Below are 17,397 nucleotides of genomic sequence, written 5' to 3'. Positions count from 1 at the left end.
AGCCTCAAATCCTTGTAAGCATGCACAGCTGGCTATTCTCCACTTCTGCATGTTATTTCATATGTGTAAAACTTCACCTACACCAGACACAGATGAAAAGTGATAGTGAAAAGGATTGTGAATCTCTACCTTGGAAGAATAACATGGGTCTTCTAGTTGGTTTTCTCGCAGAACCAAAGAAGTATTTAATTGGACAGGGTGTAATGAGGTACTGCCCCATCTCTCTATTAATAAGTAGACCTTTTTCAGACCTTACTCTGGCCCCTTAAATTGCAAAAATACATGTTGAAAAACTAAATATTCTTTATTGTTAAACAGTATAGATGATCTTGAAATTTAGGTTTGCTTTAAATAACATTACTTTGAATAATTATGAACTTGAATGTTTTCCATTTTTGTGAGCCAAATAGTACATTTTAGCATATAAATGCATGGACAGCAAATATTAACAAGCCTCCTTAACTGTACTAATAATGTAGTTACAAACAGACTTGAAACAGTTCCAAAATTGTTTCGATAGAGGAGAGAACAGAAAGATTTAGATTCATAATAAAGTTCTGGATAAGAGTCTTAAAGGGGGTCTGTACAACCATAGCTTTGGTACTTGTTTGCTGGAAAAGGAGACACTGTTTCACTGAGCTGCAGCTGCTAAAAAGTGAGTTCCTGTGTGCATTAGAAGTTGCTGTATACTCCATATGCTGGGAATGGAGTTGGATCCCTTGAGAGTTTAGGTGTTATATGAAACACAGCAGTAATTCATTGAGAATCTATCCAGCTTATTAAGAAAAAGAAGAGAGAATCTATCCTGCTTGTAGGATGCGGGCATCTGTAAATTTACATGTTGGCAAATTGTCTGGTAACTACTGTACACTTGCCACCACTTACCCTTCCTCTTTCCCACTGGCTACCTCTTAAAAGTTGTTAGTAATAACAAGTAGCTTATTACCTTCCAGAATTGTGCAGCTTTTAAGAATGTTTATACTTAAGCTTCATGGAAGATAGGCTGTAGTCTTTGTGTAGAAAAAATGATTTCATCAAGCTTACTAGTTAGTCTTCCACTAATGGCTAACAATATCTCAATTATCTTATAAATGCAAAATATATTATTACATGACTTTTAAAATCCAGTCACATGACTTTCTACCATCTGCCTTGGAACTTGCAAGGCTAGCATTGCTGAACTAGTTATCTCTGTTCTAACTGAATAGCTCATGGACTGAATATCTGGACTGCAGCACTTTTTAAAAAGCAAGAATAGTGGTAGCCAAAGTGGTGCACTCCAGATATTGTGGGGTACAACTCTCATTACCCCAGCCAACATGGCCAGTGGTCAGGGATAATAGAAGTTGTAGTCCACAGAATCTGGAGAGTGCCCTGTAAGCTTTCCCATTAAATTGTATTGTTTTTGCTAAATTTAAAGATGGAATATAAATATATTAAATAAAATGAAGTGTACCCAGAAAATACTTAATATGAAAGCTGCAGTTTGTTTGCAATAATAATTGTAAGGCAATAATTTCTCCACTCTTGCTCCATTTTGTAGTTCTTGAATTAAACACTTGTTGAGTTTTCTTTTATGGGTACATGAACTTCGGTTCTGCTTGTTAAGATGTTTTTTCTTTCCTGTTCTGCTTTGTGTCTTACTTGAAACTATCAGTACATAGACTACATCTTAATGAATGTATGGTGGATAACAAGAAGTATACATGCACAAAAAGAAGTAACTTGATCCACTTTTCAGACATTATGAAGTATATGCAGAGAACTATGTTTTGAAATTAACCTGCATTCTATGCTCTCAGATATAATGTGTTCATACTGTTTAATCTACCATTAATATTTTATTGAATGAAAGTCATAATATCGATATGCCCTTAACAAAACAAAATAAGGAAAATAAAATAATGGCTGATATATCAAGAGACTTTGGTTGAGGTTCAGTAGGAAGTTCCAAAGCAACCCAAGATTAACTGAGAGAGTTTCAGCCATAAAAACTTACCAAGTTGTATGTTTGTGTGTGTTTAGTTTTATTAATTTCTTCCTATTCTCAAGTAATTCTCATGTCTCTGCAGACGGAGTACTTGATCTGTCCACTAAGAAAAGTCCATGTGCAGGCAGCGCCTCCTTGAGCCATTCACCTGGCTGCTCCGCTACTCCTGGGAATGGGTAAGGGAAATTCTTAGTATTTTTAAGCTAAAACCCCCCTCAAGTTATTTGCATAACAACAAACTGAGGGTCAAATTCTTCCTTATTGCTTCCATAGACAGGGTTGATTTAACCCTTCAGAGTATAATTACATCTTGTTAAAACACCTTCTTCCAATCCTTAAATATGAAGTCAACTGAAAAATTAATTCCATTTCAGGAATACTTTGGTTTTGTACCTGATATATGAAATGTAGAGCTATGATCTTTCAACCTTTTGAAAATTTGACTATTTTGACTTTGTTCACATGCTCAGCCACACCTGTGCATTTGACTATGGGAGCATTGGGCCTATGAGTGGGCTAACAACTTGGCAGGGGTTATGTTGGGTGCCAGTTGTATGAACAACCATTTCCCCTTGAAGCTTATACAAATGACTACTGCAGTTTTCATGATTGTAGCAAGTCAAAAAGTGTTATCACAATGCAGTTTCAGTGGCTTCATGTATGGGGTATCAGGTCATACAACCAGTGGCTGCACATGATCTTTGTTGGGTTGTGAACCTTTGGTAGTTCCATGCACATCCCACAGGTGATCACATGAGGCTTGATGAGTATCTGAACCCGATCTCAGCCTTTGATAGGATGGGATGATGGCTGCCTAGTTTGAATAGATCAGCAAACCAAACAGTGTTTCCTTTAGTAGTCAGAATGTTAGGCAAGGCCACTAAAGTAAAGATAGTGGTTGAGCAAGAATTGTAAAATATTTGTTAGGATTATTTTTTTGTATAACCTACTATTATAGTACAGTGCTATAATTCCATTTGTTTTCTAATGACGGATTTGTAATTACTTACCTTGGAGCTGTTTCCAAGATGAATACTCAATAATTCAAACATTACTAATACTATACTATTATTAGACTTGTAGGCAGTTTCTGGGTGCAAATTTTTCTTGGTGAAGGTTATACAATCCCATCAACTTTGTATTTTTTGTTGCATGTGCTGATAGGGAGAAGATACATGAGAATAAAGAAATTTGGGGTGATACTTTAAAATGCTGCAATAGAATACATTTTTTGTATAATTTTAAAGCTAATTGGCCTTTAGAATATTAAGCGGCTGAATATAGATGTGGAATTACATAATCTTCAAGTTGCTGGACTTCTAGTGATATAAAAATAACCATTGTTGACAGTCACTGACTTATAACTGCAAAAGAGACATTTAAATTCCTCACAACATGGATATATTACTTAACCCTGTATGTCAGAACTCTAAACACTGTATTGTGAAGGAGAATATCAATTTCTGTTCCCTTTCTGAATATTCTAACAGGTTCTGTGCATTAAAAAAAAGAAAGTGTTCCTACATGGCTGACTGAAAGCATCTTTAAGAGATCAGCATGTGTTTCTGCTTTGTACTGTTAAGTTAAATGTCAGTTAACTATTGCCCTTTGTCTTTCAAAGTGCTAGTTCAGGCTTCCTCAAACTCTGCCCTCTAGATGTTTTTGGCCTACAACTCCATGATCCCTAGCTAGCAGGACCAGTGGTCAGGGATGATAGGAATTGTAGTCTCAAAACATCTGGAGGGTTTGAAGAAGCCTGCGCTAGTTAATCTTTATATCTGGACAGTGATTCACTGTTTTAGAACTAGCTGAAATAGTCAATGCATGTTTAAAGTTCTGGTAGAAATTTATTATTTTCCTTGACACTGGGGTGGTTCTTGTTCTGAATTCATGTGGACTGTTCGTTACCAAATTAAGAATCTTCAAATTCTGAGTAATGTTTAATAGGCATTTACTAAAGAGTTAGGAATTCCAGACTTGAATGTAAGTTCTTCCTTCTGCCTTGCTATGCATCCAAATCTTCTGTACGTTGTTGTCGTTGTTGTTATTGTTGTTGTTGTTGATTAGATTTCTTACCTGCCCTTCATCATGAGGTCCTAGGGCAGGTTACAAAAATGTAAAAATACAATATTGAAATACAAATTACAGTAAAGAGAGTAAGGTGGGTCCTAAAATACCTATCTCAGATGGCTAGGTTAAAGGGGTCTGTGAATATATAAAGACTGTCTGCTAGATAGGATATACACAGTAATCATCTTAATGAGCAAAGTACCAAGAATGCATTGCATACTTTTTGTTCATATTATTTACAGGGAATGAAATAATTGTGTACATAAAACAAGATTGATAGTCTGATTAGACTGTAGATCATACTCTTTTTTTAAAATAGATTTAACCCGGATCTGTTTAATCAGTAAAGTTGGAAAGAGCATAATAAATAATACATATGTGGCAAGAAAATATCCTGCTTCTTTACCTAGGCATGTGAAAAACAGAATCAAATTGATATTTATGTGGCTTATGATTAATTTTAAAAGGAAATGGGAGTCTGAATTTGTGCAACATTTTTATTTGAGAACCATTCCGTTTGTCTGTTCTAATGTTTAATGCAAAATAAGCAAACACCTTTGAGTTCTGCTGAGCGCTCTTGATGCTGAGCAGCAACTTTAGCATATATAGTGTTAATCCATGCCCTCCAGAGCTTTCAGCATTTTATAAAAAGTGCAGGTGGCTGGTGTGTGAGAGTATGTGTGTTGAATTTGCTGCATTTTGTCACTTGGCTTACTCTTTTATTACTGTACTTGTTTAGTGGTAACGTCACACTAGTAATACAGTCGTGAATAGACTCTAGCAAATGATTATTCCTTTCTAATCTATAATTAAGATGCTATTTTCAGACACTTGCGCGAAGCCTTTTCTGCTCCAAGATTTTGTGAACCCAACCAAAGACCAGCTGACAGGTTTCGTTTTTCTTTGCCCAAAAAGCTTCTCTTTATTTTTGAACAATTTTTTAAAAAACTGACTGCTGAGACTTAAAAAAATAAAAATAAAAACCCACAAAAGTGATGTTACCCAAGCAAGGTCTTCTAATAAAGGAGTGGCCCCCTCACCCATTCCTCCCTACCTGTGCAAGTCCTGCTCACATCAGTTTCCTTCCATCCAATTAGGCGACCTGGGAGACCCAGCCAGCACCATGCAGAGGGACTTCGGAGTGGTGATGGGGTGCCCCCGAGAAGTTGGCAGGATGGAACGAGGGAAGGGTCTGGCCACTCCACATCTCTCAAAGTTCCATTGGCTCGATCACTGCAGATAAGCGAAGAACTGCTGAGCAGAAACCAGCATGCTACAGCTGCCAGCCATGGGCCGTCTGGGCTGCAGAATCACGGACAGCACATGATACTATCCAGGGAGGCTTCTTGGGCAAAACCACACTACGAATTCAACTTCACCCGAATGAAATTCAGGGGAAACGGTGCACTCAGCAACATCAGTGACCTTCCTTTTCTTACAGAAAATTCAGCCTTTCAAAAAATGGCACTTCAAACTAAACAGGATGGGAAAAAGGACATGAGCCATTCAACTCCTGTGGATTTAAAGATACCACAAGTTCGAGGCATGGACCTTTCATGGGAGTCCCGTTCTGGCGACCAGTATAGCTATAGCTCTTTGGTGATGGGTTCACAAACGGAGAGCGCGCTTAGTAAAAAGTTAAGGGCTATCCTTCCGAAACAAAACAGAAGGAGCTTGCTGGATCCCGGACCAGACTCCTGGGGCTCAGATGCTGAGCAATCTACCTCTGGACAGCCATATCCCACCTCTGATCAAGAGGGAGATCCTGGCTCTAAGCAACCTCGGAAGAAAAGAGGCAGATACAGACAGTACAACAGTGAGATATTGGAAGAAGCGATCTCTGTGGTGATGAGTGGGAAAATGAGCGTCTCCAAAGCTCAGAGTATTTATGGGATTCCCCATAGCACCCTGGAATATAAAGTGAAAGAGAGGCTGGGCACTTTGAAAAACCCTCCAAAGAAAAAAATGAAATTAATGCGGTCGGAGGGACAGGATGTCTCTGTAAAGCTTGAGATAGATCCCCAGGGAGAGGCAGCACAGAGTGCGAATGAGTCAAAGGATGATTAGGGATGTTGTAGAGTGCCAATTACATTATAAACTGGGTGAGCACTATGGCATTGTTCAACTCCTGCTGTATGTACCCAACTCCTCTTCAGTCACTGGGTGCAGGACATGCTCCTTTGCAGTTCAGCAAAGACTTGTGTGGACACAGGGGGAAAAGGGTGCTCTGAATGTTGCATATTTGTAAATTTTCTGGCCCGGAATGGCTTAGAGCCCTCTTTTGTGTTTTTGTTTTGTTTTGTTGTTGGGGGATATTTTTTTTTTGGCCTTTTGCATGTTTCTCTAATATTCTATAGAGAATTGAGTTACCTCACAAAGAATGCAGACATGGAAGTGGACTGTTTGCCTCTTGAGCCTGCATGGACTTTCAGTTATTTTATTGGGTTTGCTTTCTTCATATGGCCTTTTTAAAAAAAACACTTTCTTGAGCTCTAGTACCAGACTTGTAAAACAAAAACTGGATAATTGCTTATAATTAGGCTTTCACAGTTTTTTTCTTCTTTGATCCAGTTGGCTTGAAAGAGAGTTTAACCTTTTTAAGTATGGCTAGTCATTTTGAATTCAGTGATTAGTGATTGGATTCCTAGTCAATTGGGTCTAATCGGAGCCATTTTGTTTTAAATTCAACTCCTCCTTTACTATTTGCAATCTGCTTAGTGCTCACCCGGCGGGGCGGGTGGGAGTGGGATGGGGGAACTTTACATACACTACCTTCAGAATGCTTTGGTTCATTCCTTTGGAACACTACCTTCACTGTAATTGTGTTTGCTCTTTTGCAAAGGCGAAAGAGTTCAGCTTGCCTGCTTGAGGATGTAGCCTTATCTCAACACTCCATTCAGGAGCATCAGGGTACATTGAATGATATACTAGGGTATTCCTCACTTTAACAAAATAATGGCTTTTTTGTGACCTACGTGCTTTTTAACAGACTGGATTCTGAGTTTGCTAAACTGTGCGTTTCCAACATCTTGTTTAAAGAACTCTCTTCTGGGAGTCAGGAATACATATAACAGCTTACTGTAATCTTGGGCAAAAAACAAACAAAAATCCTCATCAAACCAACTGATCTCTAAACATACAACCTCAATAGTCTGCCTAAATAGTCATGTAAATGAAGGATCTATGTTAATGTTCAGGGAAGAAATTTTTACAAATTTTAATAAAACCCATTATCAGATCACTCTGGTCTGACTTAGGCTGAGCATCTTATCTAGTTGTAACACTGTCAGGGTTGAACACCCAATGGGTGTTTCCTTTTTAAATACTACAGTTGCCAGTAGCAGGAAATGTGCTTGCATATCCTGAATTTCTGTTTTTATTTCATCCACTATTGATTTTAATAGGGGACTAGCACACACTCGCATAGGCAGATCACCACTAGCACTCCTAAATCCACAGTTCAGTCTTGTTAGTTGCAGAGGCATCTGAACATTCTTACATGTTAAGCTTTAAATAAAGCTTTCTGGACTTGCAGCTTCACTGAATCAAACTTAATGGTTCTTTGGGTAGAGAAACAATTTAATCTTAGCTGTGCAAAAGATTGGTAAGATTCCACTCTACTGCTTTGCACAACCAAAAGAGGCAATGGAATTTGTATGTGAGACATCATTTGAGCACTGTTCTTAATTAGTTATCCTGTGTTAATGACTGAAAGTGGATGCTAAGATTCATAGGAAGAAGGCCTAGATAGCCCCAGGGCTGCTGCTTGAATTTGGGGGCAATTAATTGAGTTGGCCTTCTTGATTGGTTGATTGCTTCCCAGTAACCCACTGTATTCAAAGGTTAGGCACACCATTGCTGTCGTGTTAAATATGCACTTCTCATTCTTGAGAGAGACTGGGCTTTTGGCCCAGATATGCTTTGTACTACTGTTCTTAGACTTTTCTTTTTGTTTTGGTAGCTTAATGTGTTTCCATACTCAAAAGCAGAGTTCCTTTAGCTATCTAGGTGTCATCTCAGTACAGAAACCTGTTTGAAGCTCCATAGTGGTGTAGAAACTCTGCAATATACTCCAGTTTTTCTGGAAATTGCAATAAAAATGCACTGTTTTAAATTTGTGGTTTCATCTGCTATTGAAAGTGTGGGAGAAGATTTGCTGCAAGCTAGAAGTGTAACACTTGCATAGAGTTTTACTGTCAGAGGTTTAACCTTTTGTGGTTGTTTTTATTTAAGTGATGTATGAGTTGAGTTCCGTAAAACCTTGTCATAGTGTATGTGGAGTGTTCATTTTACTTACCTAAATATTTTCTATGTGTATCATTAAGTGGATGACAATCGTGCAGCAGAAAAATGGTGTGCCTACCCTTTAATGCTGCAGTTTAGAAAGAGAACTACTTGTACGTCATTTCAGACCATAGGTTGAGAACTGTAAATAGATAGTGATAGTTGCGTATTCTTATTGCTTTGGTTAGAAAATGAATTAAACAACCAAACACTTAATTTTCTCAGATAAAAGTCCTGGGACCTGACGATTGTAAGATTCCTATCTGCAAAGCTTTGAAATATAACACTTAATATCTGTGATCACTTCCTATTCAGGTAAAAAAAAAATCCCAGAAGCTTTGGAACAACCATATTTCCTCAAAAGGTCTCTGCTTAAAAAAAGAAAAGGAAAAAGTAGGTTATTTTTAAAGCACTAATTGCATTACTTTTGTAATTGCAATATAAAATAGCCATTATTGTTTTGTGAAGCATGGTTGAAATTAGTTAGTTGTCCCTTTCTAAAATTTCAGAAGCCTCTCAAAAATAAACAAAAAGCTGCTGAATATTCAAAAGATATAAATATATCTATATTTTACCTTATTGTAGGTTTTGTAAACTTAGTCTGTAATATTCAGGTGCACCTTTTTAATGTTTAACTTTTGTTTAAGACTTCATCTCACCTGTTTTTGCCCAGGTGGCTCATCCTGTGACCGTATCTCACTCTAGATCCTAAGTGATTCACTGAAGTAAGACTGCTCTGACAGATGCCTTTGGTGCAGCTTTGAGTAGTATTTGGGAGCATCTTTCCTGTTAGGAAAAAATGGAATCAGTGTTTATCCATTAGCATGCTTAATTTTCTGCTGAACAGAAGTTTGCATGGCCAAAATCCTCAACTGACCATAGCTTGATGTGGGAAGATGTGGTTCGCTGCTGTCTTTGTAAGAGAAGCCTTGTTTTCTCCTGTTTTCCAGTAAATGGATGCTCATGTAACTTGCGCAAGACATAGGGCTTAGGCCTTGTTTTCCCTGTCGTTTTTGAGAGCATATTGAGGGGACAAGCCAAGTGCAATGCTCCAGAAATGGTGAAGTCTTTGGGAGGAAGAACTGGACATTTTGATTGTGTTAGATCCAGAACCAAAATTTGGTGGAATTATTGTGTATCTGTTGACGGTGTCATGTGCACCTGGATGACAGAATGAAACTGTGAACAGTATTTGTGGCAGCCTCTGCTTATACAGACCAGGTATCATGAAGGATAGGTTCTCCCTCTACTCCCAGCCTAGAAGACTAATGTTAGAGTGTGTTTGTGTAACGTTTAAAATCAAGTTCACTATTGTACTGGAATTTAGATGTTGCTTGGTGACCTTTTGCTACAGCAGGTTATACAGATGAGTAAGGCTTAGTGTTGTAGGGGTACAAGTGTGGAGTTAATTATTGTGCAGTTCTGTGGAGCGAGCCCAGTGTGTAGAAAATGTATCAGTTTTTACTTGGATCTGTAAAATATAAAAGCTCTTTCCTGGCGATCTGATACACTATTACCTCTGTCAGCCATTCTAGAACCTCATTTTCTGTGCCCCAGGCCTTTTTGTTTTCACTACAGCTATAAAGAATGGAAGTTGTAGGGTTTGGACTGTTGCCCTTACTTTATATATATATATATAGATATATATAGATATATATATATAATCTCCAAACTCCTGAGTTTATTAAAAGAATTGAAAGATAACTCCTCCAGGGGCACGAAGATCCTCTTCTTGCATTAGCCAAATGCCCCAAGAATATGCCCTTGCTTCTGTATGGCCCTAGGACTGCTCCATACTGCCTGCTGCTCTGCCTCCAAAGGAAAGGCCTAGTCTGAATGTTTTCTTAAATATTTTCTAATGCAAATCTGGAATAAATTTTCATTATCCTTTAAGAATGAGATGTACCTTATAAACATGGTAGCAGTGCAGGTCTGCTTTGTTTCCTGTGGCTTATCCCAAAGCATATTGACAAATGATGGGGCAGTTTGAACTATGATCTCAGATGACACCATGATTGCTCAGAAACTGTCAGGAATTATTTATGCATTTTTTAAAAAAAAATGTTTTCCCATGAAAACCTCCACACATTGGCTGTATTTGTGATCCCATTGACATCATGCTATTGATGTCTCATGGTAAGCTCCTTAGCAAGCCAAAAAAATGGAAAGGGAATCAAATTTCATTGTGGTGTTGACAGGGAAAAGCAGATTCCACCCTCCATGTATAATAAATTTAGGATTAAATCTTCCTAAAGTCTCTGAGTGTCTCAGAGGTGATAAAGAGGATAAAGGCATGGCACCTGAGTGGGTTGGGGAAGCATTCCTAGCATTCCCCTTTCTTATCCAAAAGCACTTTGCTAGAACTCTAAAACAGAAACTTTTAAAAGTCTAGCTTTCAGCCCCATAGTGGGATGGTTCACATATTAGCCAAGGCTGCTTGAAGGACTTGGGCAGCCTTGAAAAGATAAACTTGACCTAAAAATAATTTTTTCCATATCTTTTCAGGCAAAAAAATAGGTGCTTCTAGGAAGTTATAGGGTGTCCATTCTTTGTGGATCAGGCATCTTTTGCTTTTCTCCCTTGCAGTTTCAGAAATGTAATTAAAAAAGTCGACTTGCCTGCTGTCTGCAAATTACACATTCTGCAGTTGGCTTTTATAACACATGGGTGTCTAATGGCTTTCATAGTTGAATTTTAAAACACTGTGATTTAGCACCATTTTAACAAGTCTAGTCTCCTTCTAAATTCGCATGTTCTCTCCTTCCCTCCACACTTTCCACAGAAGCAGCTCAGAAACATTTGCTTTTGGTTTTAGTTAACTGTGGTATGTTTCATTCAAGCTAGGCTTTGTGGTTCAACACAGACTGGTTAGTTTAAAAATAAGCCACTTTCAGACCATGAGTTAAGCAGCTGGCTTCGTGACGTTAGCCAAAGTTAGTGTTAGACAACAATCCCCAGTTAGGATGAAGCGGCACACCCTACTTAACTAAAAGCAAACCAAAGCTTTTAAATTCTTCCCTGCTGTGCAGCAGGAATAAGGAGAGGAAATACATGAGCCCGGCAGGAGGCGAGGCTCATTGGCATAATACTAAACCATAGTTTAACATTATGCCCAAATGTGGTCATTATATCTGTGCTTTCCAAGTTTTTTTGATAAGTGAACAGTTTGTTAAATTGTCGTGATATATACCAGGGTTGGCCAAATCTGGGCAGTTCAAGATTGTGAACATCACTGATGGAGAATTTGGTGTACTAGAGATAGAGATTTTCTGTTCACTCCTTCCATCAAAAGCTTGCAGCTTCACATTAGGTCCAAAGGAGACAAAGAGAAGAATGCAGTTGTAGATATTTGGGCCTCTGACATTGTGGGCTGATAGGCAGAAGGAAGGAGCTGCAGACTGACCAGGGTCTGGGCCTGATCTAGGGCTTGGAAGAGAGGGAAGGATTTGGAGATGTGCGTCTTTTGGCCCTTTAGCCTTATGGAGTTCTCAAATGTAGAACTTGGCAACTTCCTTGGAAATACACCATAGAATATCTAGTCATAAACTGAAATTTTGCAAGTGAGCAAGCTTTTGTTGAAGTCTAAAATTATGCAGATGCAGTTTAATTGGATGTAACAAGTATTGTAATGTTACTTTTTGCAAATTTATGGATGAATCTATGTAGGCACCTAAAATAATCCACAGATGCACTCAAAATGCCAGAGAAATAAAAACTCAAGTTGTTGGCCACTGCAGCATCTTTCTGACAGATATCTAGATTTGATTTAGTCAGTTTGTATAAGTCAGTAATATTTTTAAGCCTGCAAAATTACCTGTAATTAGGTAATGGCCTGAAAACATTCATTATAAAATTCTGAAATTATTAACCTGATTGCACAATCCGTTTTTATTAGTACAAAGTTTTTTAAAAAAAAGATCCTTAGAAGATTAGATGTTCCATCTCTTTATACAATAAATACATTGCGTCTTTGGTCGCTAGTTTATAAAAATCTGACTTAAGTATTTCCTCTCCCACTCTAAAATTGTGGACATGCCACTTCAGCCTCTAATGTACCTCACATTTGGTGCTACACTCATCAGACCTTTACAGACTTGATAGAAAGATAGATAGACCATTAAAGCACTTGTCTGACCGCTTGTTGTTTTTTTTAAAAAAAGACAGAAAAGGGACCTTTCAGCACTTTTACTGTTACAACTAGAGTCTTAATTTATCTGGTCTTCAGAGTCTAAGGTACTGTAAAAGTTTCAGTCCAGGAATTTTATAATGTTCAGGCAGCTTCTGGGTGTACACGCATGATATTTTAATTAAACATTTCAGTAGACCATTTCAGGGCTTTAAGGTTTGGGATCTAAATGGGGGAGGCTAGGTAAAGTTTCCCAAATGAAGAATAGTTTTAGACCATTGTGTAGTGCTCAGTTTGAAAGTATATCACTAGGAAAATGGGTAGGGATTCTCTCTCCCTTTTGTCTTCAGGGAATGAGCAGTATTTAGAATCTTTGGCTGAAATTCAAGCCTTTTTACCATGTAAATTTTTAATATAAATTCACTGACATGCTTTTTACATCAGAGGACTGAAAATGGATCTTAATGTTTAAGTTGTCGAATGGTATATTTCTTAAATGAAGGGGGAAATTAAAAAAAAAAACTAACTAGATTAGCATACCAGCATTAGTGATCTTAAGAGATTTTAGTATGTAATAGGAAAGTCTTTGATTAAAAATCTAATCTTGAATTGCTAGTCTGTAACTAGGTGCATTCTACATTAGCAGGTGAAACTTCTTTACTTGTTGAGAGAGGGTGGATGGCGGCTGTCATATGCCCTAGCATCAGAAAAACAGATTACAGACTGCAGCCTCTCAGAGTCCCATTGGGTGGTTATATCCATGGGATTTTTGCTTACAGCAGCTTACTGCTGCTTAAACATGTATAAATATGTTTTGAGTGTTTGCTCATAACTCTTTCTAACCTCCACTTGTTAAATTGTCAAATGTTGGTATCAGTCCGCAGTGTAAGTTATAAACTAACGTGCTTAGGATTCCAGCTTGTTACACACACTGTTTGAAAACCCTCAGGGACAGTTTACACACTACCCTCACTCAATTCAGGTACTTGTACACTATTCTTAAACCTAGCAGTGACTTGTATTTTGTTTTTGCTTTTCTTTTGATGTGCTAATAGCACATCCTTGATGAATGTCAACTTAAACTCAGTTCAGGTATCCAGGTATAACTCAGCCAAACGGATTTTAAAGCTGCATATTACTCTCCAGCACGCAGTGCCTCAGACACGTAGTGGCATTCTGTATATTCAGTTATTACTACTGAGCAAGATCGCATGGGGGTTCCTGATAATTATGTATTGTAAGAAATTTCTATATATAGTATGTGTATTATGTTATATACATATATATTATATATGTAATCTTAAACGTATATATTTAAAAATGCCACTACCAAGCCAGCACAGCTAATGTCAAATACATTCCTGGCTGTCCCTGTAAATGGAACAGGGGCAGCTTCTCAGTACGGCTGTGGTTTCTCCTTCATCCCAGGTACTTCTAAACTTGAGCCCTGGCCCTTGGGTGTCTGACCTCTACATTCTAGTTATGCAATGTCTCTAGGAATTCTGTGCACTGGCCACTGTGATGGAAGCCAATGGGCCAGATGGGCTTGAGTTTATTAGTAACCCTTCTGCCAAAGTTGGTGTTTTATGGCAAGAGTGTAAAACTTTCAAATAATCAGCAGCAGCACATAGATTGTGGGAGCACATGATAGCGCCTACCTTTATGCTCCTTGTTGGGTGTGTCACCTCTTGTGCCGCGCACTAATTGTGAGTGTGTTGGCATTTCATGCCTGTAGTGGTGGGTCTGTTTGGTGAGCATGTGTGTAACACATTAAAATAAAGCCTGCTGCTCGCACCAGCATTAATTTCACCATAATTGTGCGTCAGCAATGCCTCTGCTTTATTATTTGATGCTTTACACCTTAGAAAGTTCTATTTATGTAGAGTATGAAAAAATGGCATTTTTCACAGACCTCTAAAAGTACAAGTGTCATGGAAAAATAAAGCAGGAACCCCCTTTTTAATCTATGGACCTCATTTCAATATACTGTTTACAGTTTGACGGAATTGTATAATTTAATATTTCTCTTGTACTGTAGTTTGTATTTATTTACAGATTTTTTTTGTACTGTGTGATTTGAACTTTTTTGTTCCTTGCTATGATCAACATTTTATGTAGTAGAGCACTTATGATCACAAATTAAGGTTTTGGTTTGATTGCACTACATTTAATTTTTAATGCAGTTCTGATTTTTTGACTGGACTAAATAAGCTGTGTCTTAATGTATGTGATAAGTACTTATAAATTTTTAATTCACGTGGTCCACTTTTTTTTTTTTTTTGCATTGTATGTCAAAAGCGCTGATTCTCTCGTTGTGCATGTGTAAGGGTTTAACAGCCCTGTTGTATTCTTTGGCCATGTCATTTTGAAAACACATTCCCAGCTGTAACGTGTATGGTAGTTTTCACTGGATGCTAGACTTTTCAGAACCACTATTCTTCTAATAAATTTTGTTGTGAAAACTTGAATGGTTCAAAGCGCTGGTTTCTAAAGTGTCTTTTTAAAATATCTATGGTTCTGTTTCCTTATGATGCTTTCTTTCAGTGGAGTACCAGGGTGGGTCGATATATGTTTATATATACAAATAAAACCGTGTTTTGTATTTGAGTAGCAGAGCCGATGTTCATGAATGTAAAAATGTACTCTTGTCATGCAGTAACTGCCTCTCAGCCACATTTTCAGTTCCCTCCTTCGGCCACCTTTTAATGATTAGCTGATGTGTAGGTATATTATTTGATTTGATTGGCCTGTTAATAAAAAAAAGATTTTTTATTCTTAGCTCTTTTGAAGCTCCTATATAGAACTGGGATGCAAGATTTAAAAATAAATTGTACCAAATGAGGAAATGTCACCACAAGGTGTCTTTTACCTTTCACTTCCTTGTGGTTCTTCCGAATGCTCTTTTCAGTGTAGTGAGGTATTATTACTAGATACAGTATGTTTTCATTGTATCCGAGGTATGATAAATCTCAGGCCTGCCACATGGGAGCAAGTTCAGAAGAAATTATGAAAATATGAAAATAATGTGTGAACTTGTGTTTGCTACATTCTTTCAAAAATGAATATCTGAATCTAACCACAGACACTGTGAAATGTTGTAATTGTAATTGCTAACAGCCTTTAATTTATATGGGCAAGACAAAAGTCTTGAGCAACACAGTACATATCTGGATAAAAAGTTAATTCCTTTTGCATATGGCTTACGTGTAGCATAATGCTGCCACTAGGCATTGATTTGAAATCAGTGTTATAGGGCCTTTCTACATAGTCTCGTCTCCCCCCAGTCAGTCAAAGAAGTAGATCTATGGTTTTCGGCAGCTGCTGGATAGAAGGCCATATTAGTGATGCCTGTACTTTTTATAAACAACCTTTCCACCACCCTATATTTCACTCAGAATGATTCATTTACAGCACTTTCCTTCTAATCTCATATTCCTATTAATATGCACTCTTAACTACCTCAGCTGTGTAGTTTGCTGAGTTCTCAAGTTATTATATATGTGCATGTTTCTGGGATCCTCCTTTGTCACACACTTTGCATCAGCAACAAACACAACCAAGGGCAAGGCTATGTGGACAGAAAGAGGCTTCATTTTCAACAACTCTCTTTAAATTCTATGGGCCATCATAAGTGGACTTTTAATTGACTAGTCCATTGTGAGAGGAGGGGAATTCCTTCCTCTGAGAACCTAAGGCTGAAGTCCTAAGATTACTCCCTGAGAGTCAGCCCTGTTGAATTCAATAGGACCTACTTCTGGTTAGACATGGTCAGTTGTACACTGTTATAGGGTCAAAAAGACTTGCCTCTGCTGGGTATCACATTTTCCATAGTGTAGCTGCATAGCGGCATAATGTTTCTGCATAATAATATTACTTATCCCAACTCTCAACAATTCCTTCTGTCTGTCCCTAATAAACACTTTGCAAATTATGAATTACTTGCAGAATGTTCATCGTTATAGTGTGTTCTCTTGTACGTAGGCAGCAGCTGTATATTGCAACCCGGTGTCAACCACAATTCAGTATCAGTAGACACTAGGTTATTATTGCCAGAGGTGAAAGGTTTTGCCTGCACTGCAAAGCTGGCTAGAAATCTTAATGTTTTATTTCCCTCCTTCTCAATGAACATCCAATATTTACTTATATAGGAGGAATTAAAGGGAACTACTTGCGGCCCAATAGTGGCATGAGAACTAAGCCTGCTGTTGCCTATCTATTCTTGATGGTGTTCCAGACTGTAGACCATTTAGTTTGTCTCAATAAATTCAATGAAAGTCTTTTGAGAACTAAAGCTACCCCTCCTTCCCTTTGCTTGTCCCCATCCAGAGTTTTGTTCTCAATGTGACATTGGAATGCCACAGAATCTTGGGAATTATGGTTTATATATAGGTGTTAAAGATCTGTCAAGTTGGAGTAGAGTTCTTTCGCCGCTATATTCCCCATATGCATTTACTACACACAGTCCTTTACTAATTCACCTCTCTCTCAAACCTTCGGCCTGTCACAGATCTAATGTGGTGGTGTAAGTTGCTTTTGAAATTGGGCAGTCTGCCCTATTGCCCTAACTAAACATGGTGGCACCCCATGGTTTTTTTTTTGGGGGGGGGAGTAAGGACATTCTTCCTTTTACCTAAACATTGCACTTAACACCTGGAAGCATAGTATTCTTTTCTTCCCTTCCCAAACTTTGTTTTAGGAGAGGGATTGGAAACCTATTGATTCCTCTCCCACAGCCTTAGACTCTTTTCAGGAGGGTTGTCTGGGCAGGTTGTTTCCCAAATGCACAAGAACAAATGCACAAGAACTGCCAACAGCTCTACCTTTCAACTAAATAACATGGGGGGCACTTGTTTCCTGGGAAGTTCTGACCAATTAGTGTTCAAGTAAACTGACCTACTTTGGCTAACAATCTGTGCTCTCAATTGCT

The 17,397-nt window shown here is 38.0% G+C and overlaps 1 protein-coding gene across 1 annotated transcript in view; it reads left to right on the top strand.

The window, feature by feature from the left end:
* LCOR (ligand dependent nuclear receptor corepressor) overlaps positions 1-14,938 on the top strand; it is a 53,659-nt gene extending 38,721 nt beyond the window's left edge. Inside the window, exons 6-7 of the mRNA XM_081007086.1 lie at positions 2,073-2,166; positions 5,158-14,938. Coding sequence (XP_080863212.1) covers positions 2,073-2,166; positions 5,158-6,127 — 1,064 coding nt within the window. The 3' untranslated portion in view covers positions 6,128-14,938. The remainder of the gene's footprint in view (positions 1-2,072; positions 2,167-5,157) is intronic.
* The last annotated feature ends 2,459 nt before the right edge of the window (positions 14,939-17,397 follow it).

The sequence above is a fragment of the Podarcis pityusensis genome (genome assembly GCF_964106645.2).
Source record: "Podarcis pityusensis genome assembly, chromosome: 5".
Lineage (NCBI taxonomy): Eukaryota > Metazoa > Chordata > Lepidosauria > Squamata > Lacertidae > Podarcis > Podarcis pityusensis.
The sequence above is the reverse complement of the archived record's forward strand: the minus strand, read 5'-3'. Positions and strand labels throughout refer to the sequence as shown.